The 13,484-nt window shown below is 37.9% G+C and overlaps 1 protein-coding gene across 3 annotated transcripts; it reads left to right on the top strand.

The window, feature by feature from the left end:
- Positions 1-2,532: 2,532 nt before the first annotated feature.
- LOC121389046 (uncharacterized Nudix hydrolase NudL-like) lies at positions 2,533-11,215 on the top strand. 3 transcript variants are annotated; one of them, XM_041520659.1, is made up of 2 exons: positions 2,533-2,587; positions 10,289-11,215. In XM_041520659.1, exons 1-2 carry the CDS (start codon positions 2,534-2,536, stop codon positions 11,012-11,014), a joined length of 780 nt encoding a protein of 259 aa, XP_041376593.1. In that variant the 5' UTR covers position 2,533; the 3' UTR covers positions 11,015-11,215. The 3 variants fall into 3 exon arrangements, with proteins under 3 accessions (XP_041376593.1, XP_041376594.1, XP_041376595.1); XM_041520660.1 differs by having other exon boundaries at positions 2,534-2,675; XM_041520661.1 differs by having other exon boundaries at positions 2,534-2,712.
- The last annotated feature ends 2,269 nt before the right edge of the window (positions 11,216-13,484 follow it).

Genomic DNA, 13,484 nt, shown 5'->3' with positions numbered 1-13,484 from the left:
TGAATTAGCCAGCTTCTGCACTATGCTAAATAAATCTGTGTAACACCTCGGTGCTAGGTAAATCTATATATACATACATACATACATACATACATATATACACACACACACACGCAGAGAAAGATAGAGAGAGAGAGAGAGAGAGAGAGAGAGAGAGAGAGAGAGAGAGAGAGAGAGAGAGAGAGAGAGAGAGAGAGAGAGAGAGAGAGGGGGGGGGGGGGGGGGGGGGGGAGAGAGTATTTGTATGTGTGTCTGATATTTTAGTCGTTAACAAGGCTCTAGTAGTCGAAACCATCTTACAATGACAAACAAATTCAGGACAGTCTGTTTGAAAACCACAAAAATACCTAAATATGAGTAAATCTGTTAGTCTTTTATTTGCATTATTTGCATTAGATTCATGGCGAATTTCCTTCACAATTCGTGAAAATATGCTTTTCACACGTCACTCGTTGACATCAAAATCGTATTCGAAAATCCACATGAAATAGCCTCTATATATCAGACTTTATCCGATAAATACCTATATACACACATGCACGCACGCACGCACGCACGCACGCACGCACGCACTTACCACTTCGGGAACCAATCAAATAGTTCGCGAACATTAGCGAAACGTTTGCTGGCTGAACTTATTGCAGGATGAACAGAAACACTTCCAATGTACGAAATGGATAATCTAAACAATAAAATATAAGTAATGTATTATTTCAGTTATCACCCCCCCCAAAAAAACACAAAAAAAAACAACAACAACAACAACAACAACAACCCAAAACAAAACAAAACAAAAAACACCCCACAACAAACCCGAGTGCTAATAACGAGAAATATTCCGTAGTGTTTTAAAACTAGGATCTGTCTCGTTTAAGAGAACTTTGTATATTCGTCCCCAGAGTTTACCATACTTTCTGCACTTACATTTTCTTGATGAGACTTCTCAGGGCACGTTCGTACATTTGGTGTGGCGTACACCAAACATTCGCTTTATCCATTACGCAGCAAGGACTACGTGTACTTATACGGATTATGCATGTCGAACAAAATTAGTTTCTTATTTTTCCCTTCAGAAGTTTTATACCACAAATAACCAATAAACCTATTTTTCTTATACAAATTTACTTCCTTTTTTAAAAAGTGCATATTATTTTCCACAAAACCCCCAAATACAATATATAATATCATAAACAACCGGACATTTTCAAATAAAAGTTCACCCTACAATTGTAAGAATGGGAGCTATCCTGTCTGTGGGATGGTGCATATAAACGATCCCTTGCTACCAATGAAAAATGTAGCGGGTTTTCTCTCTAATACTGTATATTAAAATTACCAAATGTTTGATATTCAGTAGCCGATGATCAAGAAATTAACGTGCTCTAGTGGTGTCATTAAGCAAAACAAATAAACAAGCTCTCTGTCTCTCTCTCTCTCACACTCTTTCTTTCTTTCTCTCCCTCTTATTCTCATTCACTCGCTCTCATTCTCATAGGGCCTCCACGAGTCCTAAATATTGGACTCGAGTACTCGAGGGTCAAACTCGGCCCGGACCCGAGTACCCGACACTTACATTAGATGATGATGAGATTAAAGAATAAAGTTAAATAGAATTATGCATTTTAATTCCAGGGCTGAACATGGATGCCAAATCATGTCATTGTATTGCATTTAGAAACCGGTTGATATATTTAGTGTTATGATGGATGGACGGCCAGTTTAAAAAAAGAAACTAGCGCATGATTTTATAATTATTGTGTCACTTAAATCGTTGATTATCTAATCCTGAAATTATTGTCCTACATTGTCCAGTGTATTATAGTTGATCATTGTATTCCACCTTGCACGGGTACTCGAGTCCTGTGAACGGACTCGAGTCTTGCTAAACTCGACCCGTGCCCGAGTACTCGAGTACTCGTGGAGACCCTACATTCTCATCCACTCTATCTCATTCTCGTTCTCATTCATTCTCTCTGTCTGTCTGTCTGTCTGTCTGTCTGTCTCTCTCTCTCTCTCTCTCTCTCTCTCTCTCTCTCTCTCTCTCTCTCTCTCTCTCTCTCTCTCTCTCTCTCTCTCTCTCTCTCTCTCTCTCTCTCTCTCTCTCTCTCTCTCTCTCTCTCTCTCTCTCTCTCTCTCTCTCTCTCTCTCTCTCTCTCTCTCTCTCTCTCTCTCTCTCTCTCTCTCTCTCTCTCTTATTCTCAAATAGCCGTTGTTTAAAATATGATGCATGAGGTAATTTTAATCAAACATCTCTTTCCTCGGTGCACTGAGCCACACACCGATTAGCACCAATTAGTTTTATATGCACTTTCCCATTTAGGGCAGTACATTCCCCATTCCTCATGACAAATGTAGGTATTTGGATATTAAAAATAAAAATAAATAAATAAATAGAATTCTCATAGAGCATGTCTCATTACCTTCCCACTTAACAGGCGCTTGGTTTGACGACCCGAGTGCACTGAATAGTTTCAAGGTAACCGAAGTTGTCCGTGCTTTTGACATTCCCTTTTCGGTGAATACGGATCGGGCCATGACGGTGACCTACGAGGGACTTCGAACCCACAGTAGCCTTGCATTGCAAGGGGTGATTATTACGCTATTTACATAAATACGCAGTGACTGTGTTGTGCATTTCGTTAATATTACAGGCTGTGCATTCCTCAACAGTATCAGTAAGTGCTGGTTTGTATTCGATACTGAAGAGTAAAGGTAACTGTTCCGGATTGTTTATGAACGCCTTTATCTGTACCAAACACTAGCCGTCACTGAGAATATGGCGCCCCATTGTAATCTGCCCCATAGAAACGAAACGTAAATTTAGCATTACCTTTATCCAAATGTGTTACAGGTCTGTAGATTAACTAAACTTAGTGTTAATTTTCACTGGTTGAAACTAGGGTATGTCCCTTTAATTGTTTATTGAATCCAATCCACAATGCCACAAACCATTCCATTCTGTTCACAATGAACGTCCTAGAATACTTTTTATAAATTGAAACACGACTGGTTGGCTATCTTTACACTGAGCCAATCAGCTAGGAACGAACGAACGAAATGTTTTATTTAACGACGCACTCAACACATTTTATTTACGGTTATATGGCGTCAGACATATGGTTAAGGACCACACAGATTTTGAGAGGAAACCCGCTGTCGCCACTACATGGGCTACTCTTCCGATTAGCAGCAAGGGATCTTTTATTTGCGCTTCCCACAGGCAGGATAGCACAAACCATAGCCTTTGTTGAACCAGTTATGGATCACTGGTCGGTGCAAGTGGTTTACACCTACCCATTGAGCCTTGCGGAGCACTCACTCAGGTTTAAATCAGCTAGGAGTTCACTTATTATTAAGATCTCGTCGGTTTTGTTTTGTTTAATTTCGTACAATGCAGAAGGTCATGTTCGCGAAATTTAATTTACACTATCGTCGTTTTGATCACGTACAGAAAAAATAATAGGTGCGTTATCCAATAATTCTATGATGTGTACAATGTTTATACATGTTAATATCACAGTAAACGTGTACACCAACAAAAAACTAATTTAGTAAAGCAGGTTTTGTTTTTGTTATTAGCAATGCGACGTATTCGCACATTTCTACTTTCTGGTTCACGATACTGCCAAGTAATTTAAAGCCAAGGACATTCATTGACCTTGGTAGAGTCCGATTTCTAGTAAAAATATATATTTATAAATATTGCAGTAAGATATATTTGGGTAGAAAACAATAGATGTTGACATTTCCTCTGTTACGACATTTTTTTTTTTTTTAAAACAGAGAATTTGCAGGTACATACCATTTATATTATGATATCATGATAAATGTGATAACCCTATGCTATGTGGTTGTTACACTTTTAATTTCTTTTTAGTGTAAATGATTTACAAATAGGCCTTCTGACATTACTTTTTGTAAGAGTTTTATTAGACATTTTACAGTTAGAATTCTTAATAACAATACCATAGTTGTTACAATGTCAATTCACATTCAGTTGACAGGTTTGTGTCCATGGAGAAATCATACCATTCTGCGATGAAGACTAAAATTATTGTACTTGTTTTAAATAAAACAGAATAAGCACAAACAAATCAGTTTCAATTCTTTATTCATAAATAGTCAACATTATCATGATTCGGAATTTTAATGCAACATGATATGCATATAATACATTTAAAAAATCAATAAATGTTGTGTTCATGGTGTTTCTTTTTCTTGTTGTAAGACTGCAATGGCCCATTCCTTCATCTTTGAGAACAACCATCATATTAGTTAATTAGGATATTTATTTTGAAAACAAAAAAACTCTTACGATATTTAATTTAGAAATCATTACTCCTCAAACTTAATCATGTTCATGGGTGCAATTGCTCTCAGTCTCTTGCCTCCAATTCTGATTATTTTGAGGAGTGCGATTTTGCCCTCCTCAACATTTTAAGGAGTGTGATTTCCACCACCCTCGTAAGCATTTTGAGGAGTGCGATTTTTAGCACTCCTGTTTTTTTCAAAAACGAACGTCTTAATTGTTCAAACGGTGGTGGTTGTCTGCGCATGGAGTTTGAAATTGTTATTATCGAAGTGACAGGGTGGGTGAACAATTATTTAACGGCCTAGGACGTGAAGACTGCATGAGAGCCTCTTTTCATACATTATTTCTTTAACTATAGTTAAACTTTGTAGTGCTCGATTAATGTGCTAGAGGGAAATTGCCAAGAGTTACCCGTGAACAGGACATTTTCCAATGGACAGGATATCCACCAGGCTGCAGACGATATTTACCATTATCACATTTACCAATATCCTAGTATTGTGATGTAATAACCCGTGCTTGATGTAGCACGGGAAACTTTAGATGGGGTGTCGTGGTCTTACACTGCGCTTTGCCCCAAAACATACGACCTCCGTATAAATAGTCAGCCCGTATTAGCCGAGTCTATATACACGGGCGTCGTACATTGTATATATACCGGCCACTTCTATGCTAAGTGACAAAGATGGCGGTATCCTTTGCTGTTGTATTTATGGAATTCATATTTGTACGCAGAATCTAGCACGATGTTCGTACGGTAGTCGACCGGACCTTAGCGTAAAAAGATCCTTGTGAAGTACGGCATCGGGTAACTAAAAAGAAGGCGATCGACAGTACAAATCAAACGAAGAGAAGCGGTCAGAACGATCGGACACTAAACGGCCTTGCGTATTATATTATATATTACACCATTAATCAAGATATATATTCCTCCAGTAAACAAGATATATATTCCACCCGTAATCAAAATATATATTCCACCAGTAAACAAGATATATATTCCACCAGTAAACAAGATATATATTCCACCAGTAATCAAGATATATATTCCACCAGTAATCAGAATATATATTCCACCATTAATTTATCATTGATCACGACATTTACAGGAATTACATTTTCCCAGTGAACAATGAACTAGAGCTAGTATTACTATTCCACTAGTAATCAGGACATTTGCCGGTGGATATAGTATTAAATCAATTTACCAGCAACAGGACATTTTTAGCTGGACATACATAGCGATTGTAATGCTAAATCTTATATATTTGTTCACAGATGTCCGAACTATGCACTGTAAAAGATGTAGATTCCCAATATTTTTTAAGACGGGTCAATGGCGTGTGTTGCTAACCATTCGCTCCCGCAAGCTGAAAAACCACACAGGAAGTGTGGCATTCCCTGGTGGGGTTAGCGACCAATCAGATGCAGATGAAGTTAGCACTGCACTTCGGGGAGCCGAGGAGGAAGTTGGTCTTTTGAGACAAGACATCAAAGTCGTTGCCGTTCTACACCCTTCTTTTGTTAGTCCCGGGAACGTCGTTTTCCCTGTAGTTGGCGTTATAAACAGAGACTTTGTTCCCAAGCTCAACAGTGATGAAGTGGAGACTGTTTTTGACCTTCCTCTTGAACAATTTCTTCACGGTTCCAATAAAAGCCACACTTGGAATCCGTTTGGACATGAGATTCATATTTATGTTTTCCCCAGTGTCGTTGGTGATAAACATGTGGATGTCTGGGGTTTAACTGCCACAGTATGTGTGTACATCGCTTATGTGTTGTTTAATGTTAAGAAACGTGTTCGTCTTTTAACACAGTCGAACGAAGCAGATGATGACATCTTTGGCGAGTTTGTATTTACTTTCCATCATTTGTGCCAGAACATGAAAGCGCGTTTGTGACGATGGACAATTCGCATACGTCATTCACTTGATGTAAATACACTACGCGTAAAATGCAGACTGTTTCACTGATAATAGAACATTAAAGTGCCTTTGTTTAGTTCTATCAACATTAAAAATCTTGTCTTGAAATGCATCTTAGTTATATTTAGGGGTGAGGGAATGGGGAGGTTGTTGTTTCGTTTCATTTTGGTTATTGTATTTTATGGGGATAGGCATTTAGTAGTAGCACCACTACTGTTGTGTTTTAATCTCTTTTGTAAAAAAATTATTATTATTATTATTATTATTGTGGGTTTTTTGGGATGGGTGGGTGGGTGTTTGGGGGAGGTGTCTATTTTATGTTTTTGGAGGTTGAGGGGAGGAGTTTGTTTTCAATAATTACCACATGTAGAATAAAATTATACAGTTTGTGTTTATTTCATTGAAAATATGTCCTCTAGCAAACAAGCCATGTATAACAAATGTTATAATTTTGTTCCCTGTGGGTTTTTTTTCCCCTTAATCCTTCACGATGCACCTATTTGGGTGATTTACTATTCAGCCACTGGTGCAACTTGTATACTTGTGGAAGTTAACATAAGAAGACTTCATGGTGTGCAGAGCGTATATAACCTGTATGTTCCAGCGCCCACGCGTCAAAACCGCTGATTAAAAGCAGTGTGATGAGGAGACGTCAATCATTTCTTTCATTTCTCGTCTCACCTTGACAACACTGGCATAGCCTGGATGTCATATTAGGTTGGGGTGATGGGTGGGGATTGGGGTGGAGAGGGCAACCCACACTATGTATATATGTATGAATGTATGTATGTATGTATGTATGTATGTATGAATGTATGTATGTATGTATGAATGTATGTATGTATTGATGTATGAATATCTATATATTGTATGTATGTCGAGGTTGACTATTACATACACAGATATTAACGCACTGGCGCAGGGGATGTATGTATGTATGTATGTATGTATGAATGTATGCATGTATGCATGTAAGTATGTATGTATGTACGTATGTATATATGTATGTATGTATGTATGCATGTATGTATGTATGTATGTATGTATGTATGTATGTATGTATGTATGCATGTATGCATGTATGTATGCATGTATGCATGTATGCATGTATGTATGCATGTATGAATATCTATATATTGTATGTATGTCGAGGTTGACTGTTACATACATAGATATTAACACACTGGCGCAGGGGATAATTAAATCCTTTCTGGCCTCACACATTTTCCCATGCCGTTGCTGGGACACGAACCTGTGGCACCGAATCGCCCGCAAATTGCAAGACTAACCACGATACGCTCTGAGCTATCGAAGCTTCCATAAAAAGGAAGTTATTTAACTCAACCATATGCATGGGGTCTCCCGCTTACGTGCACGAAACAGTGGGCAGACCTGGCACTGGCTAGTATGTATTGATGTATGAATATCTATATATTGTATGTATGTCGAGGTTGACTGTTACATACATACATATTAACGCACTGGCACAGGGGACAATTAAATCCTTTCTGGCCTCACAAATTGTCCCATGCCGTTGCTGGGACTTGAACCTATGGCACCTAATCGCTCGCAAATTGCTGACTAACCACGATGCATTCTGAGCTACCTAACCAGACATATATGTATGTATGTATGTATGCATGCATGCATGTATGTATGCATGTATGTATGCATGCATGTATGCATGTATGTATGTATGTATGTATGAATATCTATATATTGTATGAATGTATGTATGTATGTATGTATGTATGATTTTATCAAATTTATTAGTTTGAAAAAAGGTTCGACAATGGACGGGACATATCACAACCGCTTCAGGTGTTTGGGTAGAAGGATCCATCCTCTGCTTGGGTTTGTGTTGGGGGTTTTGCGAACCTACTAGTGACTCATAACAGGTACATCAAAGGTCGTGGAAAAGTACATATAAAAGATCCCTTGCTGCTGCAAATGAGGAAAATGTAGCGAGTTTCATCTGAAGACTAAAGTACATATACAAGATCCCTTTCTGCTGCTAATGGGGGAAAATGTAGCGGGTTTCATCTGAAGACTGTGTGTCAGAATGACTAAATGTTTTGACATCTAATAGCTGATGATTAATTTATCAATAGGCTCTAGTTGTGTCATTAAACAAAACAAACGTTTTCACTTAGTTACTTGACAATTATTTGGAACAGCCCTGTTGGGAGTAATTGATGTCAAATGTCCCTCTGAACATCTTCTAAATGTTTTGTTAGTAAACAATGTGTTTGTCAATATAGTAATTTAAACATTAAAAATATAGATCCACAATAACATGTTCGCTAAAGGTTACGGATTACAGTATTTGAAATACGATCAAATAAGTAAAAGTCAGATCTGTGAGCGGTATCTTTACATCAGATTAACACCAAAGTTCAGTGTCACAGTAGGTTAAAATAAACTAGGTTATCGTGGGATGATATATAAGGTATTGGTATATACTACATTGGTAAGTATGATGTCAAATAGGTTTAGTGTGTTTTAATATACGGAATCTTTGTATATACCATCGGTGGGCCTATTGGGCTGTTTCTCGTTCCAGGCAGTGCAAACATGTAGCATGTTTCCTCTCTAAGATACCGGCCTCGGTGGCGTTGTGGTTAGGCCATCGGTCTACAGGCTGGTAGGTACTGGGTTCGGATCCCAGTCGAGGCATGGGATTTTTAATCCAGATACCTACTCCTAACCCTGAGTGAGTGCTCCGCAAGGCTCAATGGGTAGATGTTAAACCACTTGCATCGACCAGTGATCCATAACTGGTTCAACAAAGGACATGGTTTGTGCTATCCTGCCTGTGGGAAGCGCAAATAAAAAATCCCTAGCTGCTAATCGGAAAGAGTAGCCCATGTAGTGGCGACAGCGGGTTTCCTCTCAAAATCTATGTGGTCCTTAACCATATGTCTGACGCCATATAACCGTAAATAAAATGTGTTGAATACGTCGTTAAATGAAACATTTCTTTCTTTCTTTTTTTTCCTCTCTAAGACTATATGTCCAAATTACCGAATGTATGACATCCAATAGCCGATGTTTAATAAATCAATGTGCTTTAGTGGTGTCGTTACACAAAAACAAATGTTTAGCAAACTTTAAACTTTGTACCTTTAGGCTATACGCATGCTGTTGAAAAGGGTTTAGCGTGCGGCAATATAAGAGGGTTTCAACACTTGCTATATAAATTGATGTGCATGATGTTAAAATATATTTGATGTACAATAAGTTCAATATAAGATGTCTTTGTATGATTTGCGTTAGACTGTTATGGGCGTTCATAAAAACAAATCAAATCAAATCAGTGTATTAATAAATACACGAACAGTATAAATGAGTTGTGCCACGTATTGTGGTCTATTAACATGTGAACAAACATAATAAGATAACAATGATAGAAATTTTTTAAATGTTAAAACTGTCTTGCTGTCCTATTTTACTTCATATCTCCTCTCTCTCTCTCTCTCTCTCTCTCTCTCTCTCTCTCTCTCTCTCTCTCTCTCCCTCCCCCACCCTCTCTCTCCTCCCTCCCTCTCTCTCTCTCTCTCTCCCCCCCCCCTCTCTCTCTCTCTCTCTCTCTCTCTCTCTCTCTCTCTCTCTCTCTCTCTCTCTCTCTCCCACTTCTATCTCTCCCTCCCTCTTTCTATGGAAAAATGTACAATCAATCTGAACATATTTAGTCTAACAATACTCATTATGTATTATATATATATTTAATGTTATTTATGTTCAACATTATCTGTAACATACTGATTCAGGGCCCCACCTCCGACACTATCGACATTTTTGGGCTAAGAAGAAACAAAAGAAGAAATTGTAAATTTTTAAATATAGGTCTATATACTTTAAAAAAAAATATCCAAGGAGTGCATTGTAATTATATGTAGTTTGATATTAATCAGAATTATATTTAATTTGTGTTCCAGGAGGAATATGTACATATTCAAATTAATTTTGCTCAGTGCTAAACATGATGAACATTATATATAGAACATGTCCGTGCTTCCCAATGACGTGTCTGTTTGCGTGTTCTTCACAGATGACGTCATCAGAGGCTGGTCGCGAAGTAGACGATATCACAGATATTCGACAGCGATTCCACAGATACGACATTCGTAACGGTGCCGTTAATATACCCTCTGACAGTCTATATCCTCATTTGAAAAGAGCCAGTGTGTTGGTGCCAATCTTTCTCAAGAACCAGCAATGGCGAATCTTGCTCACAGTGCGCTCACACAAGCTGAGAACTCACACCGGAAGTGTAGCGCTCCCTGGCGGCCTTAGGGATGACTCTGACGTCGACGAAGTGGACACTGCCATCAGAGAAGCCGAGGAAGAGATTGGTCTGCTGAGACGTGACGTCACAGTTCTAGCGGTTCTGTTTCCCAATATCGTGAGGCCGGGTTACATCGTGTTCCCTGTGGTTGCCGTCATACCAAGCTGGTTCCAGGCCAGGCCTAACCCCGACGAGGTTGCCACGGTTTTCGATCTCCCGCTAGATACATTCTTACACGACTTTCGCGTACAGAATTGGAGTATGTTCAGTATTGATATCAGTATCGTCCACTTCCCTCGTTTTGTGGACAGTGTAAAGATGGATATCTGGGGTTTCACCGCCAGGCTTTGTATGTGGACGGCGAACATCGTGTACAATACTGGGGGAACAATCGGTGGACTAAGTGACCGGCGAGCATGCGCCGGTGATGATGTCTATAGTCAGCATAGATTTCTGTTCTACTATCTGTGCCAACACTCACGAATGTGATGAAACCATTTCGTTACACCCACATTGGTGAGAACATCATGCGTTGTTTACATAACACATACTTCCACTTGTTAACACATACTATTATCCTGTTCAATTATTTAGACCCAAAGTTTTTTGCAAATGTTACGTTTATTTCCTATTCGATATTTGTTTTCTTTGCATTTACATGAAAACAAACCCAAACCCCAACAGGTTTTATATACAAATCATCATATAAAATGCACGAAGTTGACTTAATTCCACTTTTTAAAAATCTCTGTGTCGTTTGAATGCACGTTATTTCGCCTATAAATAACTACGGTCATTTGCATATCAAAACATTGGGATCTGAGGCTACGTGAAGGCCATTATAGCTTGTTTCACTAAATCAAGGTTATTATTGTTTTGCAGTGTGTAAGGCCGCGATCACATTTATCCGTTTTTTCCTTCCGCTTCCGCTCCCGCACCCGTTATCCGTCGTCAGTTAAATTCGATTGTATTGAAATCAATGCGTGCAAACAGACCTAGCCGTCTCCGCTTCCGCACACTTACACTCGTCCGCACAAATCGTTCCTGGACCGATTTTGACTGAAGCGGACAATGGATGCGGATAGGATTCCCACAGTGTGACGTCATATTTAGGGTATTTCCTGACCTCGCGATTCAATTCTTCGTAGATACAGCTCTAATTACATAAATATCTGTCTGTCTGTGTGTCTGTATATATGTCTGTGTGTTTGTGTGTGTAAGTTATTTCATTATTCCACCAATGTAAATATTTTCATAATTAATTTTTATAGGGGGTTGTGGTAAAGTGGGGTTCAAACATACCCCAACCCATCAAGTACTTTCATATTTTGTTAAAGGTGAAATACCACCCATTCCCACGAAAAATAAGTGATACAGGTATGCCACTGAATACATTTACACGTGAAATCACAGTATTCATGATTTTCTTGTTGAAATGATGAGTTAATATCGACCAATGGCTATAAGTAATTTGTAATCAATTTGCTATAAATACGAAAACGTTATTGTCTGCAGTGTCTTTTACTGGTGAAATTTATATGTTTCTAAGGTACGTAGTTACGTAGGTTGTTGGTCTGGCACTTCTGGTAAATGCTTTATTTTCCTTATAAATGTTTTCGTTAAAATTTTATTCTCTCATTCAACATTAATGGGTAGTAAACCGTACATAGAAGTGGGACGAGGTTACTATTTAAGTAATTAAAAACGAAATACCCCATTCATTGCAAACAAAAGTAACTTCCTCGCTGTTACTAAAATTATAAAATTATCATATATGTACTCTGACCATAACTTTGTTATTTTACATTTCATGTTGTAATTCTAATGGAGAAGTAATTTTATAAAATTTGGTTAATTGAAATTAAGGTTCCATATAATATTGACTAATACACTAATTTGTTTCTATATAAAATTTATTAATACCAAACTAAAATAAAATTGTTTATTTTAATTTTATTATTGATGTTCAGTGTTATAAAATGCCGAGACAAACAGACGACTTCGATTACGAGAAGCGTATAGGACTTGTCCGTGAGAGGGAGATGTTATATAAACATCATCATTGCAGCGGACTTGTAGGTATTTCGACATGTCGAAGAATTAGGGATATTTGTTGTATGCTTCGAAGTATATATACCCTACAACACACGTGAATATAAAGTATTCTCGTGCAGCAACTGTAGACATGCATTTTTGTTAAAATTACTGACAGGTGTGTTCGTAAGCAACGGACAACGGACGATGGATAACGGGTGCGGGACCGGGAGTGGAGAGTAAAAAACGGATAAATGTGATCGCACCTTAATAGCATTGTCTAATCTTTCCGTTAAACATAGATGTCAACAAACAGAACATGTAACCCTTTCTTGTAGGTGCATTATATTTAATAAATTTAGCTAATGTATTATGTATTTTTATTTTATTATATCAATTATATATTAACATACCATACCTAACCTAACACAACTGAGGTGTAGCACAGTAATAAACACAAATCACCTCACACACCGCAGGAATGTGCTTTCCAAATTTATAAATAAATTTAATGCAGATAGATAGATAGATAACAATTTAACGTGTCCATATACCACTAGGGTTTCGAACACGCCCATCCAGAGTCCGACCTCCGATAAGATCGGTGGCCTGACTCGGGATGAGGGGAGGATAGAGTTGAAAATGGGCAGAATTTTGAAAATAGCTATTAGTAAAAAAGTTAATAGAATTAAAAAAATAATAATAAATAAAAAGTTACAAGCCAAAAATAAAAAGAATTGACTGCTCGGCCGAATATTTATATAATTTGGAGCATTTTAGATGGACAGTCCAAAAATAAATAAGAGAAAGAAGAGAGGATCGGACTATTTAATAATATTAAAAAAAAAGAGAATAATTTCGACATATAATTTTGAACGGAGGTCTAAAAGTTTAAAGTCCGATCTAAATGGTCCGGTCCGGGGAG

This window comes from Gigantopelta aegis, chromosome 14 (assembly GCF_016097555.1).
Source record: "Gigantopelta aegis isolate Gae_Host chromosome 14, Gae_host_genome, whole genome shotgun sequence".
NCBI classification, from domain to species: domain Eukaryota; kingdom Metazoa; phylum Mollusca; class Gastropoda; order Neomphalida; family Peltospiridae; genus Gigantopelta; species Gigantopelta aegis.
This window is presented reverse-complemented; position numbering and strand designations above follow the sequence as displayed.

What these genes read in the sequence shown, in the direction of transcription:
- LOC121389046 (XM_041520659.1), top strand. Translation starts at nt 2,534, where the DNA reads ATGACGGTGACCTACGAGGGACTTCGAACCCACAGTAGCCTTGCATTG. An exon ending in GTAGCCTTGCATTGCAAGGG is followed by an intron (nt 2,588 to 10,288) that starts GTGATTATTACG and finishes TGTTCTTCACAG; the next exon opens with ATGACGTCATCAGAGGCTGG.